Source organism: Poecile atricapillus, chromosome Z (assembly GCF_030490865.1).
Source record: "Poecile atricapillus isolate bPoeAtr1 chromosome Z, bPoeAtr1.hap1, whole genome shotgun sequence".
Taxonomy (NCBI): domain Eukaryota; kingdom Metazoa; phylum Chordata; class Aves; order Passeriformes; family Paridae; genus Poecile; species Poecile atricapillus.
In genome coordinates this window covers 28024397-28036050 of record NC_081289.1, presented here as the reverse complement: position 1 = coordinate 28036050, position 11654 = coordinate 28024397, and the positions used below count along the sequence as shown (strand labels likewise).

General features: G+C 41.8%; 1 protein-coding gene across 4 annotated transcripts in view; it reads left to right on the top strand.

The window, feature by feature from the left end:
* The first annotated feature begins 844 nt into the window (after positions 1–844).
* Positions 845–11654, top strand: part of LOC131592589 (putative RNA-binding protein Luc7-like 2) — a 29393-nt gene continuing 18583 nt past the window's right edge. The window contains exons 1-3 of one of the 4 annotated variants that reach the window (XM_058864190.1): positions 914–1157; positions 9109–9179; positions 10859–10953. Coding sequence is in view for 2 of the 4 variants with exons in the window: in XM_058864187.1 (XP_058720170.1) it covers positions 1097–1157; positions 10859–10953 (156 nt within the window). In the remaining 2 variants the exon portion in view is untranslated. Of the gene's footprint in view, positions 1158–9108; positions 9180–10407; positions 10429–10858; positions 10954–11654 lie in introns of those variants that run through there. The other 3 variants (XM_058864187.1, XM_058864188.1, XM_058864189.1) reach the window with 3 other exon arrangements.

Here is an 11654-nt window from a genome sequence, read left to right as displayed (position 1 = left end):
TTCTCTGCAAGTCTTTCTTAAATACAGATAATTGGGGTGAGTGGGTTATTGTTAGGGGAGGTTGTGTGTTGCCTTTTTACACTCGTATGGAGATAACCTTGAACACGACAACGCTTGTGGACGATTAGAACTGATCTTTGTGAGGGTTTTGGGCACTAGATGGCAACACAACGGTTGACAAAGGGAGAGTCAGAAAATGCAGACATCAGAATGGGTAAAATTCGTGATTTTTTTAAAATTTTTTTAAATGAATCTTGGTGCCCTGTAAATTGAATTATCAGCCATACATGGCGGTAGCCTCAGTTGTAAGGGAGGTTCTCCAATAAGCGGGGTATTACAGCAACTTGTCTCACCACGGCTGCAGCGGGCCCTTGAGAGAAGCAGGGCCGCTGCAGCGGTGCCGCCCGTCGCTCCCAGGGGCACTGTCCCCAGACGGGAGCTGCGGTGCCGCCCGTCGCTCCCAGGGGCACTGTCCCCAGACGGGAGCTGCGGTGCCGCCCGTCGCTCCCAGGGGCACTGTCCCCAGACGGGAGCTGCGGTGCCGCTGCGCTCCCGGGGCCTGCCCAGCACTCCCGCCCCGCCCGCCGCCGGCCCGGAGACCGTGACGTCACGGCAGCCACGCGGGCCTTCCTGGCCAATCAGCGGGCTCCAAGGGACCAGCCCGGCGGCCCAATCGGGAGCCTCGCCGCGCGGTGCGTCACTGGCCGAGCGGCGCAGGCCGTGGCCAATGGGCGAGCGCCGAGGCCCGTCCGCGCTGACGTCGCGGAGCGGACGGAGGAGTGCAGGGCGCGTGCGCGCGGGTTTCCGTTCCCGCCGGCGCGCGCGCGTGGCGGGCGAGGGAGGGAGCGGGAGTAAGGGAGCGTGTGGGGGCGCGAGGCGGCGGCACCGGGTCCGGCGCGAGGCGAGTTTCTCGCTCCGCTTCCCACCGGGAAAGCCAGGCGGGGGCAGCGCCCGCTCCCTCCCTTCCCCCGCGGCGGCGGGGGAGCGGCCCCGCCCGTGACGCGAGGGGCAGGGCCGAGCGCCCGCCGCGCCTCGGGCCTTGTAGGCCGCTGTCTGCGTGACTCGGCCGGGCCGCGCCGGCCCTCACGCGCTCAAGATGTCGGCGCAGGCCCAGATGCGCGCCATGCTGGACCAGCTCATGGGCACGTCCCGGGACGGTAAGTGCCCCCCGGCCGTGGCGGGGCGGGAAGGAGGGGGCGGAGCCGCCGCAACCCCGGAGGTCACGGCGGTACCGGGCGGGCCGGGCGGTGTTCGCCGTGATTGGCAGGCCCGAGGCCCGTTTCCCGCACCCCCCGCGGGGCGGGGCTGCCGGGGCCGTCAGCGGCGGGGTGGAGGGAGCCGGGCACCGCCTCCCCCCGCGGAGCTGCCGACGCCGGCTACTGTCCGGGCGGCCGCGCTGGCCGCCCTGCGGCTACTGGAGATCCTCCCCTGGCGGTGCCCGCGGCGCGCAGCCTTCCCGCGCGGTCACCGTAGAGGGGCTCACAAGCTTGCGAGATTCTCATCATCGAGGGGAGGACACAGCGAATCAAAAAATCTCCCCAAGCCAGCAGTCCCTTACAGTAGAGCAGGGTGGGGTTTTGTGTCTTTATTGATTTGTCTAAATTCTGGCCCCGACCATCGTGTCAGTCAGCACGCGGGTATGGCTGTTGTTTTCTAACAGGCAATGTGGTATTAACCCGAAAGCCCTAAACAGCCAAGTGAATGCTTAACATCTGGAGGCGATCGTACCCAGAGGGAGATACGAGGTGTACGGTCAGGTTTCAGATCGCCCTGTGATCACACAGTGAAGAATATTGCTGCATGAAGCTTCCCAGTTTTTGTCGGGGTGCATGGCTCCTCATCTTGGAAGATTAGCTTGAAAGTCTGAACTGGCATTCGCCCATAAATCCAGATAGTTGGGGATGCTGCTAGAAAAGAGTAGTTCCAGTTACCTGTGCAGTTCTTAACTTACAAACAGGAGAATGCTGCACCCGAGGGTAGGCAGCAATTAGAGATAATTTAGATGCTCTGCATATGGTACTCACGTTTGGTCTGTACTCACTCTTGCTGACGTGTTACGTTTGTTGAAGCTTCGTGTTGAATTAACCTCTGTCCCCATGCACTGAGTAGGATGTGGGAAGTGGGACATACCTTGTAGGTCCTGATCATCTCTTGGTACTGGACTAATGTGATGTGACAGCTTTTTTTAGTATAATCTAGAATTTCGAATAGATGTAGCTGGTTTACGCATACTCCTTGTGTCGTGAATGTTTTCTGCTGAGTTCTAAATTACTGTTCTGCAAAGATTGTCTTCCAGAGTAAGGCTGTTTAGTGAGTTGTCATCATGCAGGATCTAATTAGGGGTGGGTTTGTCTTGCTCCAGAAGATTTTCCAATACTTCCTGTTGTGGCTGCATATGTCTAAGTGCTTGGCAAAGTAACATTCTGCTTATGAAACTCAAGTCTTCCCAGTGTTGGCACCTAGATTGCTGTCTCAGTGCTACCCTAAGACTACACAGAAGGTTTAAGGGGGGTGGAGGAGCTGTTTCAGTTTCTGAAAGTATTTCTGCTGGATGGTGGGAGAAGAATGTGATTTGCTTGAGATAGCTGCCCAGACATGTCAAGTGGCTAAAATCTAAACCAGGAAAAGCCATTTCAAGCTATATTTTCACAGGCTTTGTGAGAAGACAGTTACTGTATTGATAACTGTATTTCCCACTCACCCTGTCATTCCTAAACCACATGTGCTGAACTGTTCAGAAACTGACTAGAAAGGAAGCATTTAAACAAAATGGGCAGGATGGGGAAGGATAAGGAGAAAAGACCATTTGTAAAACTGGCTTCCATGACTGGATTGAGGATCTCTGTGTAACACCATTCTAGTTTAAAGAAAAAAAAAAAAAAAAAAGACTGCTGAAGCATTATTTAAATTGAATTGTACACAGTGATTGAAAACGAACCTTTTTTTTGCAAAGCTGGTACTTAATAAATCCAAGGCCAGGCTCAAGGTCATTAAAATATTGCTAGCCTTGAGAACAGTGGGCCTTGGGGTCATTAGGTTTTTTATATTCCTATTACCTGTGACAAATCGTCTATTTCTGTTAACATGCAAATTGCAGCTTTTCATTAAAATGTGCCAATTTTTTAATTTCTTGGTAGATCAGAACTTTAATTTCACCACTTGTCCCCATTGCCTTTGATTGTGCTCTGCCTGGCAACACAGTAGAGTTTAAAATGCAATCGAGTTTTTGAAAAAGTAGTCTTTCTTGGGCAATATTTTTGTTTTATATTTTTCAATATTACCAAAGTGCTTTTTAATTTTATGCTTTACAAAGTCTGGCAGTTTTTTTGTCTTGTTCAGGTTTTTTTTTTCTTTGAGAAGCCTAGAATACAAAGGCTTAAAAAGCTTACCTATTTTAGAAAAGGTAGATCAAACATTTGATCTCTTCAGTGGGAATAGAAAAACCCAGAGGTAAATTTAAAACCAGTGGCCATGCCTGAATACATGTAGGGTTTTTTGGTTTTGGGGTTTTTTTATCTTTTAGGTTATAGTATCGTTTGTAGAAAATGTGAACATGCTCTGAAAATGGTTTTGAAAATTCCACAGTGAGATGCTCAAACACGGTTTTAGGAGGTGTGAGCTGTAGGCTGTAATTTGTGGGGCAATGTGCACTCTCATTATAACTGGTGTCCCTAGGGCCAGAATGGAAAAGCCTGGAAGGTGTAGTGATTAAGTGGTTTTATGGGTTTGCTGTTAAGCTCCGAGAACACCTAGAAAGCACAGTTCTGTATTGGTCACAGTGATGAATACCCACTAAGCTTTAAGAATATTAATGAAAAATAATCTCCAGAAGCGCATGTGCTGCTCCAGGCCTGCCCCTGGCTGTACCCTTTCCCAGAGGGCCCTGTGCTTGTGGGCAGGGACAGCTGAGAGCTTCCTGACTTCTTTGGCAGCTTCCTTCCTCCCTTGGCTGAGTTTGGGCAGCAGGACAGATGCACTTGCAGTCACACGGCATCGCTGGCTGGCTGGTAGCTGCCCGGATGCGGGGCTCGGCAGCCTCTTGGCAGCTCCCATGCCCCCTGCCCCGTATCCAGTGCCCCCTGCCCCCTGCCCAGTGCCCGCCTTTGCTCATGTGACAGACATTTGACAGAGAGGGGAACTGAGGGCACTTGGCAGCTGCTTCTCAGGACTTGTCAGTGAGTTGCAGTTCTTAGAATACATCTGGATTACCTGAAAAGCAGTTGTGTTGGTGATGTCAATAAAAATAAATGTCTCAATGGCAGGAGTGGTGCTTCTACATATCTGGGAAAAAACGTTTCTTAATTATTATTTAGATTATTTAAATTATTATTTAAAAGCTAGTAGGTTTTTTAAAATATATTGCGTATTACCTAGGTTAACTTTCTCTTGCACACTTCTCTGACGAGTGGAAAGCTGAACTGGATGTGAACTGTGCCAAAATAAAAAAAAAAAAAATTAAGTGCCTTTGATGCTAGTAAAAAGCTGATTGTTTTTAATATAGTCGTGACTGCAGGCTGAAAAAAATCTCAGACATGGCATTTCAAGTACTGATAACTTGTGATACCTAAAGAGTCTTTAAATATAAATTACTGAATATATTATATGGGTTTTCCAAATACTGAGAAATAAGTAGTGCTGAAAACCAGGTGCTAATCTTACGTACTCATATATGAATGTGTTTTTTTGTTTTTTTTACTGTTAACACTTAAACTAAAGGAGTTTTTATTCCATATGTCAGTAGCTAAAAGGTTAGTTCAAGTTTAATTTTTTGTTGTTGACCAGAGCTGCGTTTGTAGCACATAGAAAAGTATGTCTTTGGTATTTTAAAATACTGATTTTCAGCTGTAAAATTGAGTGAATTTTTTTAATAGTCTGCTTGGGTAAACCCTGTTTTTGCCATCCCTGTTCTCCAGAAAACAGGAGTGAACCATACAGATAGGATCATAACTGTAAATTGAGTCATTTATAAGTTGAGTGAAATGTTAACAATTGATACTAGTATTCCCAGGATTGATTTGGTTTTTTCCCAGGATATAGTTTAAATGGGAAAAGATTGACAAGTTTTCTGTAAAAGGCCTGATGGGAAAGATCCCATTTTATCTTGAATCAGCTTATCTTGCCCATCTGTTTCATTTTCTGCCAGGTCAGTTAAATGCTCTGCCTTGCTGCAGGAGTGAGTGCTGGAGTCAGCCTGAGGAGTTGGTTGGAAGTAGAGGGAGAAGCAGGGTCGTTACTTGTGACAGTAGTGTAGACACAGCAGATTGCAGTGGCCCTGGTGCCACACAACATCTTGAAATGGCTAAGACTTGACTGTTGCAGAGAAATGTGGTGATTCGTGTTTTTAAAATAGTTGCCACCACTTCAAAATTAGACTACAGTCTAGAAATAAGAAAATCTAGCAGAGTTAATTAGATTCTCTTAAGAGACAGGTGAATTTGTGCATGCTTCTGAGACTTACATGTGGTCATAAAAAGTTCTCCCAAGCATCCTAACAAATACTGTGCTATGTGACCAGCAGAAAAATCTCTGGAGCCTTTAGACAGAAGCCATATTTATGAAGTGCCAGTCAGCACCTCCTTTTGTTTCACCTGCTAGCTTCTTGAGCTGAGCTCCTGTGTTTCAAGTCTTAACTGAGTTCTTCCGCTGCTACTAGCAAACACTTTTCTTGTTGTAGATTGTGTTCTTCTGCCTTTGAAGCTTTTAATACCCTTTCTGCATTTGTTCACATTGTAACTGGTTTTCTGGCTTATGCTTAAGTTATCCTTAGTAGTGGTTAGTAATGTGTGTTTTCTGTTCTCATTGTTTGGAAGGAATTGAAGTGACATTCCTGTTCTTATTTTAATCATCCTTTGTTTGGTGGCACACTTCATATGGTAACAGAGGTGTAATCTAGAACTTGTAACCCATTTTTTAAATTTCTTTGTTTTAGTATGGGATTATTGAAGAATTTCTGTGTACTTACCGGTGGGTGGAGGGTTGATGTTGGTATTTGCAGGGTTAGGTAGATTTTGGTCTAGGTGGTATGTGTGTTTAAACTTTGATAGATTGTTGTTGAGGATTTTGTAGCCATTTGGTTAGCTTCAGCCTGAGAGCCAGGCCAGGGAGCCAAGAGCCTCTTCCCAGACCTCTGCTTTCAAATACAGAGCAGCAGCAAAAGCAGAGAAAAGTAAGTCATATACAGGAATTTCTGCAAAACCTCCCTAAAATGTTGAACTGAAATCAGCTTAGAAATCTGAAAATAGTCACAACACACAAACTTCATGAAAAGGTGCTTTATTTGTCAGTCAGGAGTGATCAGGTTTTAAGAGCAATGTATTTAGTGAATTGTCTATATTTTCTGGCTTGATACAAAGTTCTGATAGTTCAGACCTTAAAAATTATGGGAACAGTGAAGGACTTGAGGAATGATTCTCTACTTGGGATGCTGTCTAAAATGGCGTTTATGAAGAAGTAAATGGGCATACCTCAAGAAAAAACATTCCTATATTTGTTCCACTTGTAATGCATTAGCTAAAGGATTGTTTCATTGTATTCTGTGTTCATAAGTGTTGCTTCAGTCATGGTGTAAAACAGAAGCAGTCCTGGTTAGAAATATGTATTATTCTAAAAGTGATAGCATCAGAACATGTTCAGTGTTAGTGACAAGAGTATCAGAATTAGCTGCCCATTCACTGTGCAGCAGGAACAGGATCTGTGCCTGCATAAGCCTCAGTTAAATAATGGTGGTTGATACTGATTAAACAGGGCTTGCTTTGCGGGTGGAATTTGATACACAGTTTTTAAACACGTACTCCACCCAGTTAGTAGCTCTTTTTGAATAAAACCTTTCCGAGTTCCTTGCCAGCATGTTGAGACTCATACTTCAAAAATTTGAGCGGAAAGTTAATCATTTTTTGTTGGTGTATTTTAATTCATGAAGTCAACAGCATGAAAATGAAAATTCACTTTGTTTCCTTTGCATGGATTGCACCACTGGTTTACAATTAGAGGTTACAGTTGCATTATAAAGGGTAAATTCTCATCAGTGCTTTGGAATTGTTGATAGTAGAGTATTAGGGTACATCAGAATAGTAAGAGATGCTGGATCAAAGAAGTCATTGTTTTAAGCATGTTACTATGCTAAGCATTGTTGATGCGTAAGTGTTCGTTATGCTGGTTTGTGATTAAAATATACTGAACAGGAATGACATTGTGGTGGCTTGTTAATAGTTTAGACTTGGGAGTTCAAAGTGAATTTGTGTAGTACAAGTGCACATTGTTAGCTTAACCTCTGGATGTTCCTTAAGCAGCAGTATGCACTGGTCTTGAATATCGATGATAATTTTGTAGTCAGTATGTTTTATACAAAAGAGAAAACTTAGTTTAGAAAGTTTTCATTACTGCCATAATCTCTTGAATATTTTTGTATCTTGTGCACAGTTTCCTTATGCCTGTAAAGGATATGAAATGTGCAAGTATAGAAGTTTCTTTGGTGTTTTGCGCTTTTTTTTATTTCCCATTCTGTTTCAAAGTTCTCCATTTACTTGGAAAGTAATCACTTAGAGAAATGTGGTTTGGGATGGGTACTTTAAATAAAATTAAAGCTGATGCTTCTTGAGGAAAATTGAATTTACCTTTTCTCCATATAAATTTTATCAACCATTTGATTCTTCTGTTAGTGGAAAAAATCTAATTGGAAACACAGGGGTGGCTTACAGTAATAGATGTTGGCTCCTGTAATGCCCTGGTAAATTACTGTAATTTCTTTAATGAGCATGAGTCTTAAAGATCAAGTAGTTGAGTATTCTGCTATTCTTCAGAGACAGGGTTAAATAAACTGCTATTCTGAGCTAATTTAATTATTTACCTATTAAAATAGAATTTGTAATGAGGTCTGAAATATCAGTGGTAGTGTCCTCTTTATAAATGTTCAAGAATACATCTAAAACTTAGATGGCTGCAGTTGTTGCCCGTGTGTATTGCTTTCTTATTACAGAATATATAAAGCTTTTTTTTGACACTCATTATTTAGATTTAGCATTCACTTGTTTGTTGGACCTTAGGAAGACAGTTTGACAAGCAGGAGTTGGTTACCTGCTGTACTGCAGAAGTCCTTGGCTTAAGAACACGTTTGTGTTGTTTTAGTTCTTAGAAGGCATCTGCATAAATCTCATTTACTGTAGGCGGAATGTCAGGTGCATAGTGGATCCAAAGATTTTATTCTTCCCTCAGCTCCAGCAACCCACCTAGATCCCAGGCCATCACACACTCAGGATGATTCATCTGTAGGTCAGCAGCGCTATAAGTCTGTCTTTGCCAAGAAGCATGCACTGTTTAGGAATATTGGAGCTCACAAAATTAATTAAAAAAAAAAAAAAAAAAGGCATTTTCTTCTGAGGCTGTCAGACTTGCAAATGAGCTGCCAGAGAGACCAAAAAGTCAATCACTGTTAGAATGTGGTATATGATACCTTTTCTTTTTTATGAACTTTTCCTTCTGAAACAGCATACATTTTTTTAAAAAATGCAAATGTATAAAATTGCTTTTTGTGGAAAAGAAAATGTAAATACCCCAATCGTATTTGTAAGGGAACCTTTCTAAAAGTTTTTAAAATGCTTGAATAAAGGCACAGTGCAGAAAGAATAGAGGTTTAAAATACAAATACAAATGTGTAAAGTATTCTTGAGGCTGTTGTTGATCATTTTCTGCCACTTATTTTTGTTTTTCCTGTGCTGTCTTCCTCGGGTAATTGGGATTCTCATGCTACCCACTTGGATGAAAAAAGACTGTATTACAGCTGTAGTATCAGTACCTAGTTGTGGTAGAGGTGTGAAAAAAGTCATTTGGAGGGAATGTCTGTGAAAATAATATTTGCCAATTTTACCTAAGGAAACTGAGTCTTTCAGCAGTTTTCTGGTCTTGGTAACTCCTTGACTCCTGATAGTTAGTGCTATTTGGCCATCAGCTGTGGGGTTTTTTTAAAATACTTTTCTTTATTTTGTTGCTGTGTTTTTATGTAGAAGAATCTTTACAGTCAACATGTATTTCTAGATGCTGTGTTAAAATTGCTGGCAGAGTCTATTATTCTATACAAACTGAACAATCTGGCCCCTTGTTTTATTTATAAAGGTTCAATGTATCTTTGCCTGCCTACATCAATCTGCAAGGGAGTGTCAGAAAGGCCCCGCATTCGCCGAGCCGTGAGTTATCAATAACTTTTCAGATGTGTTAATGAATGTGGAACAAACGCAGTTATGTGTTTAAAAAAATAAAAGATCCACCTCCTAAAAAGGAAAAAAAAGCCCAAAAAACAACAACAAAAAGAAGAGCAAAACTCTTTACTGCAGTAGCAGGCATGATTATAAAGGGATTACTCTAAATTTTTAGTAGTGTAAGTATAACCAAGCAGTAAGGTTGCCCTCTAGAAAACCTATTGTTGAACTGCTTTGAAGCTCTTTGGTGTGTGGGCTACAGGTTTTACCTGTTGTATCCTGCAGGCAAATTAAGCATGTGTTGTTTATGAAAGCTTTTGTTTACTTAATAATCTGAAACATGGCCCATCTGAAAATGTTATATATTAGCATCCTGAACATAGAACAGATATTTAAAAATCTGATTACATAATAGTAAGAAAGGTTTGAATAAAAAGGTACCTGGTTTTTATTCCTTTCTGTTGTAGTTAACCTCATTAATGAATATGGCTTCTTGAAGTTTTGAGTTTCAAATCATGAAGCTATAAACAAACCTTTAATAATTGCAAAACGTATCTATACTCTTTAAAATATGTGATGAAATGGAAGAGGCTGCTGAGCTCACTGTATGTCACTTTTTCTCCCAGCAGCCCTTCTTGCTTCAGTAATTCACCAGTAGGTTTTCAATGATAAGAGATCATATCAAATTATGTTAAAAAAAAAAAAAAAAAAGGCTGCATCCTTAGAGAGATTAAGGTGTTTTATCATGCCTGTGTCTTAACAAGAAGAGAACCATTGCAGTGATCTCTCTTCTGAATTTCAAACAGTGGCAATTATGTTATGACTCAAAGGAAAACGTGTTCTGCCCTCATCCCCAGAATACCAGCTGGTTATTTTGTTCTGAAGACTTCAGGTCTTACTCCGAGAAGGGGTTATTTAACCTTGCAATTGGACCTCAGTGTCTGGCCAGGTTGATGCTTCTGTTGATGCAGGAGCTGCAACCTGCCACAATGAAGATATAATTAAGATGTTCCAGCCCAACAAACAGCATGTAGAAGGAAAAAAGAAAAAAGGTTTATCATATGGAGATATGCAAACACCTCTAAATTGCATATAGGCTATGTCCGTATGTTTGACTGATCTTTTTTTTCAGGTTTGTAAGCATTTAAATCATTCTTCTGCCAACTCTTTATGCTACTCCCATCAGATGTTAAAGGGTGCATTGCATCCAAGAGCAAAATCGTAAAATGAGTATCAGGTGGGATTTGGTGAAGACTCAATGTGTATCATTTTGTGTTTATGAGGCTGCTTTGATATGCTAATTCTTGCATAGAAATACATCACTATTTCATGCAAAGTCTGAACAGAGCATTATACAGCTCATTTAACAAATGCTCTTTTATCAAAGTGTTTTTAAGCTAATACTGTCTTTGTGGTTTCAAGCACTTTTCCTGCTGCATTTTTGAAGGGGAATTGTGAGAGGATTTTTAAATAGCATTATAGAGCACTGAAACACACATTTGTGGTTCTGGTGTTATTTGACAAAAAAGCATAGAGTGTTTTGAGTTCTAGTTTCCATAGACCTTCAGTATGTGACAGGGCACTGTTAACGCTTTGCATGTAACCTGCAGAACACGTCTTACTACCGCAGATTTCTGACCTGGAATGTGCTGATTTCTATATTGCAGGTGACACGACCCGTCAGCGAATCAAATTCAGTGATGACCGAGTGTGCAAGAGCCACCTTCTCAACTGCTGCCCTCATGATGTGCTCTCTGGAACTGTATGTAGCTAAATCTTGTGATTTATTTAGATAAGTGGAGAAATTGAATTATATTTGTTTCTTGTGGTATTCCTTAAATTTCATGGTTTTCAGCGACTATCTAGCACTCTCTGGTAGTTCAGAGGAACTTTCATAAACAGCTAATTTATGGGTTCTGAAGTTAGTTTTTACAATTCTGTTCTATATGCTAATTATTAGCTAAATTTCATTGTTTTACTATAACATGAAAAGCCACAAAACATTACATACCTGAATTGCACTGTAGCAAAGTGGCCTTATAGTGGTAGAGTTGCAAGTAGTAGAAAGAAATAAAATACATTGTATGCATAAGTTATGACGTTACTGCCTTAAAAATGTGTGTTGTAGTGAGGAAGTATTCCACAGATGTATTTGTATAGAGAAGTAGAGAGATTTTTCTTTTTCTCTCTTCAGAAGCATTTTAATGAAAATAATTGAAAGTTCAAATAATTAAATTTCTAAAAGTTGAGATACCTTCAGTATGATATTGACACTTACTATACAATATCCAGTTACTGTGCCATTGTCATAAATTCTAAAGCAATTTTAAAATCTCCATTTATGGCATATTAGTTACCTGTTTGACTTGGACTTTTGAGCACTCTGTAGTAGAAGTTGCACTACCTGAGCGTAGGAAACAAGGGGCTTTGACACATGCCAATAGCTTTGTCAGTGTGCTTGTG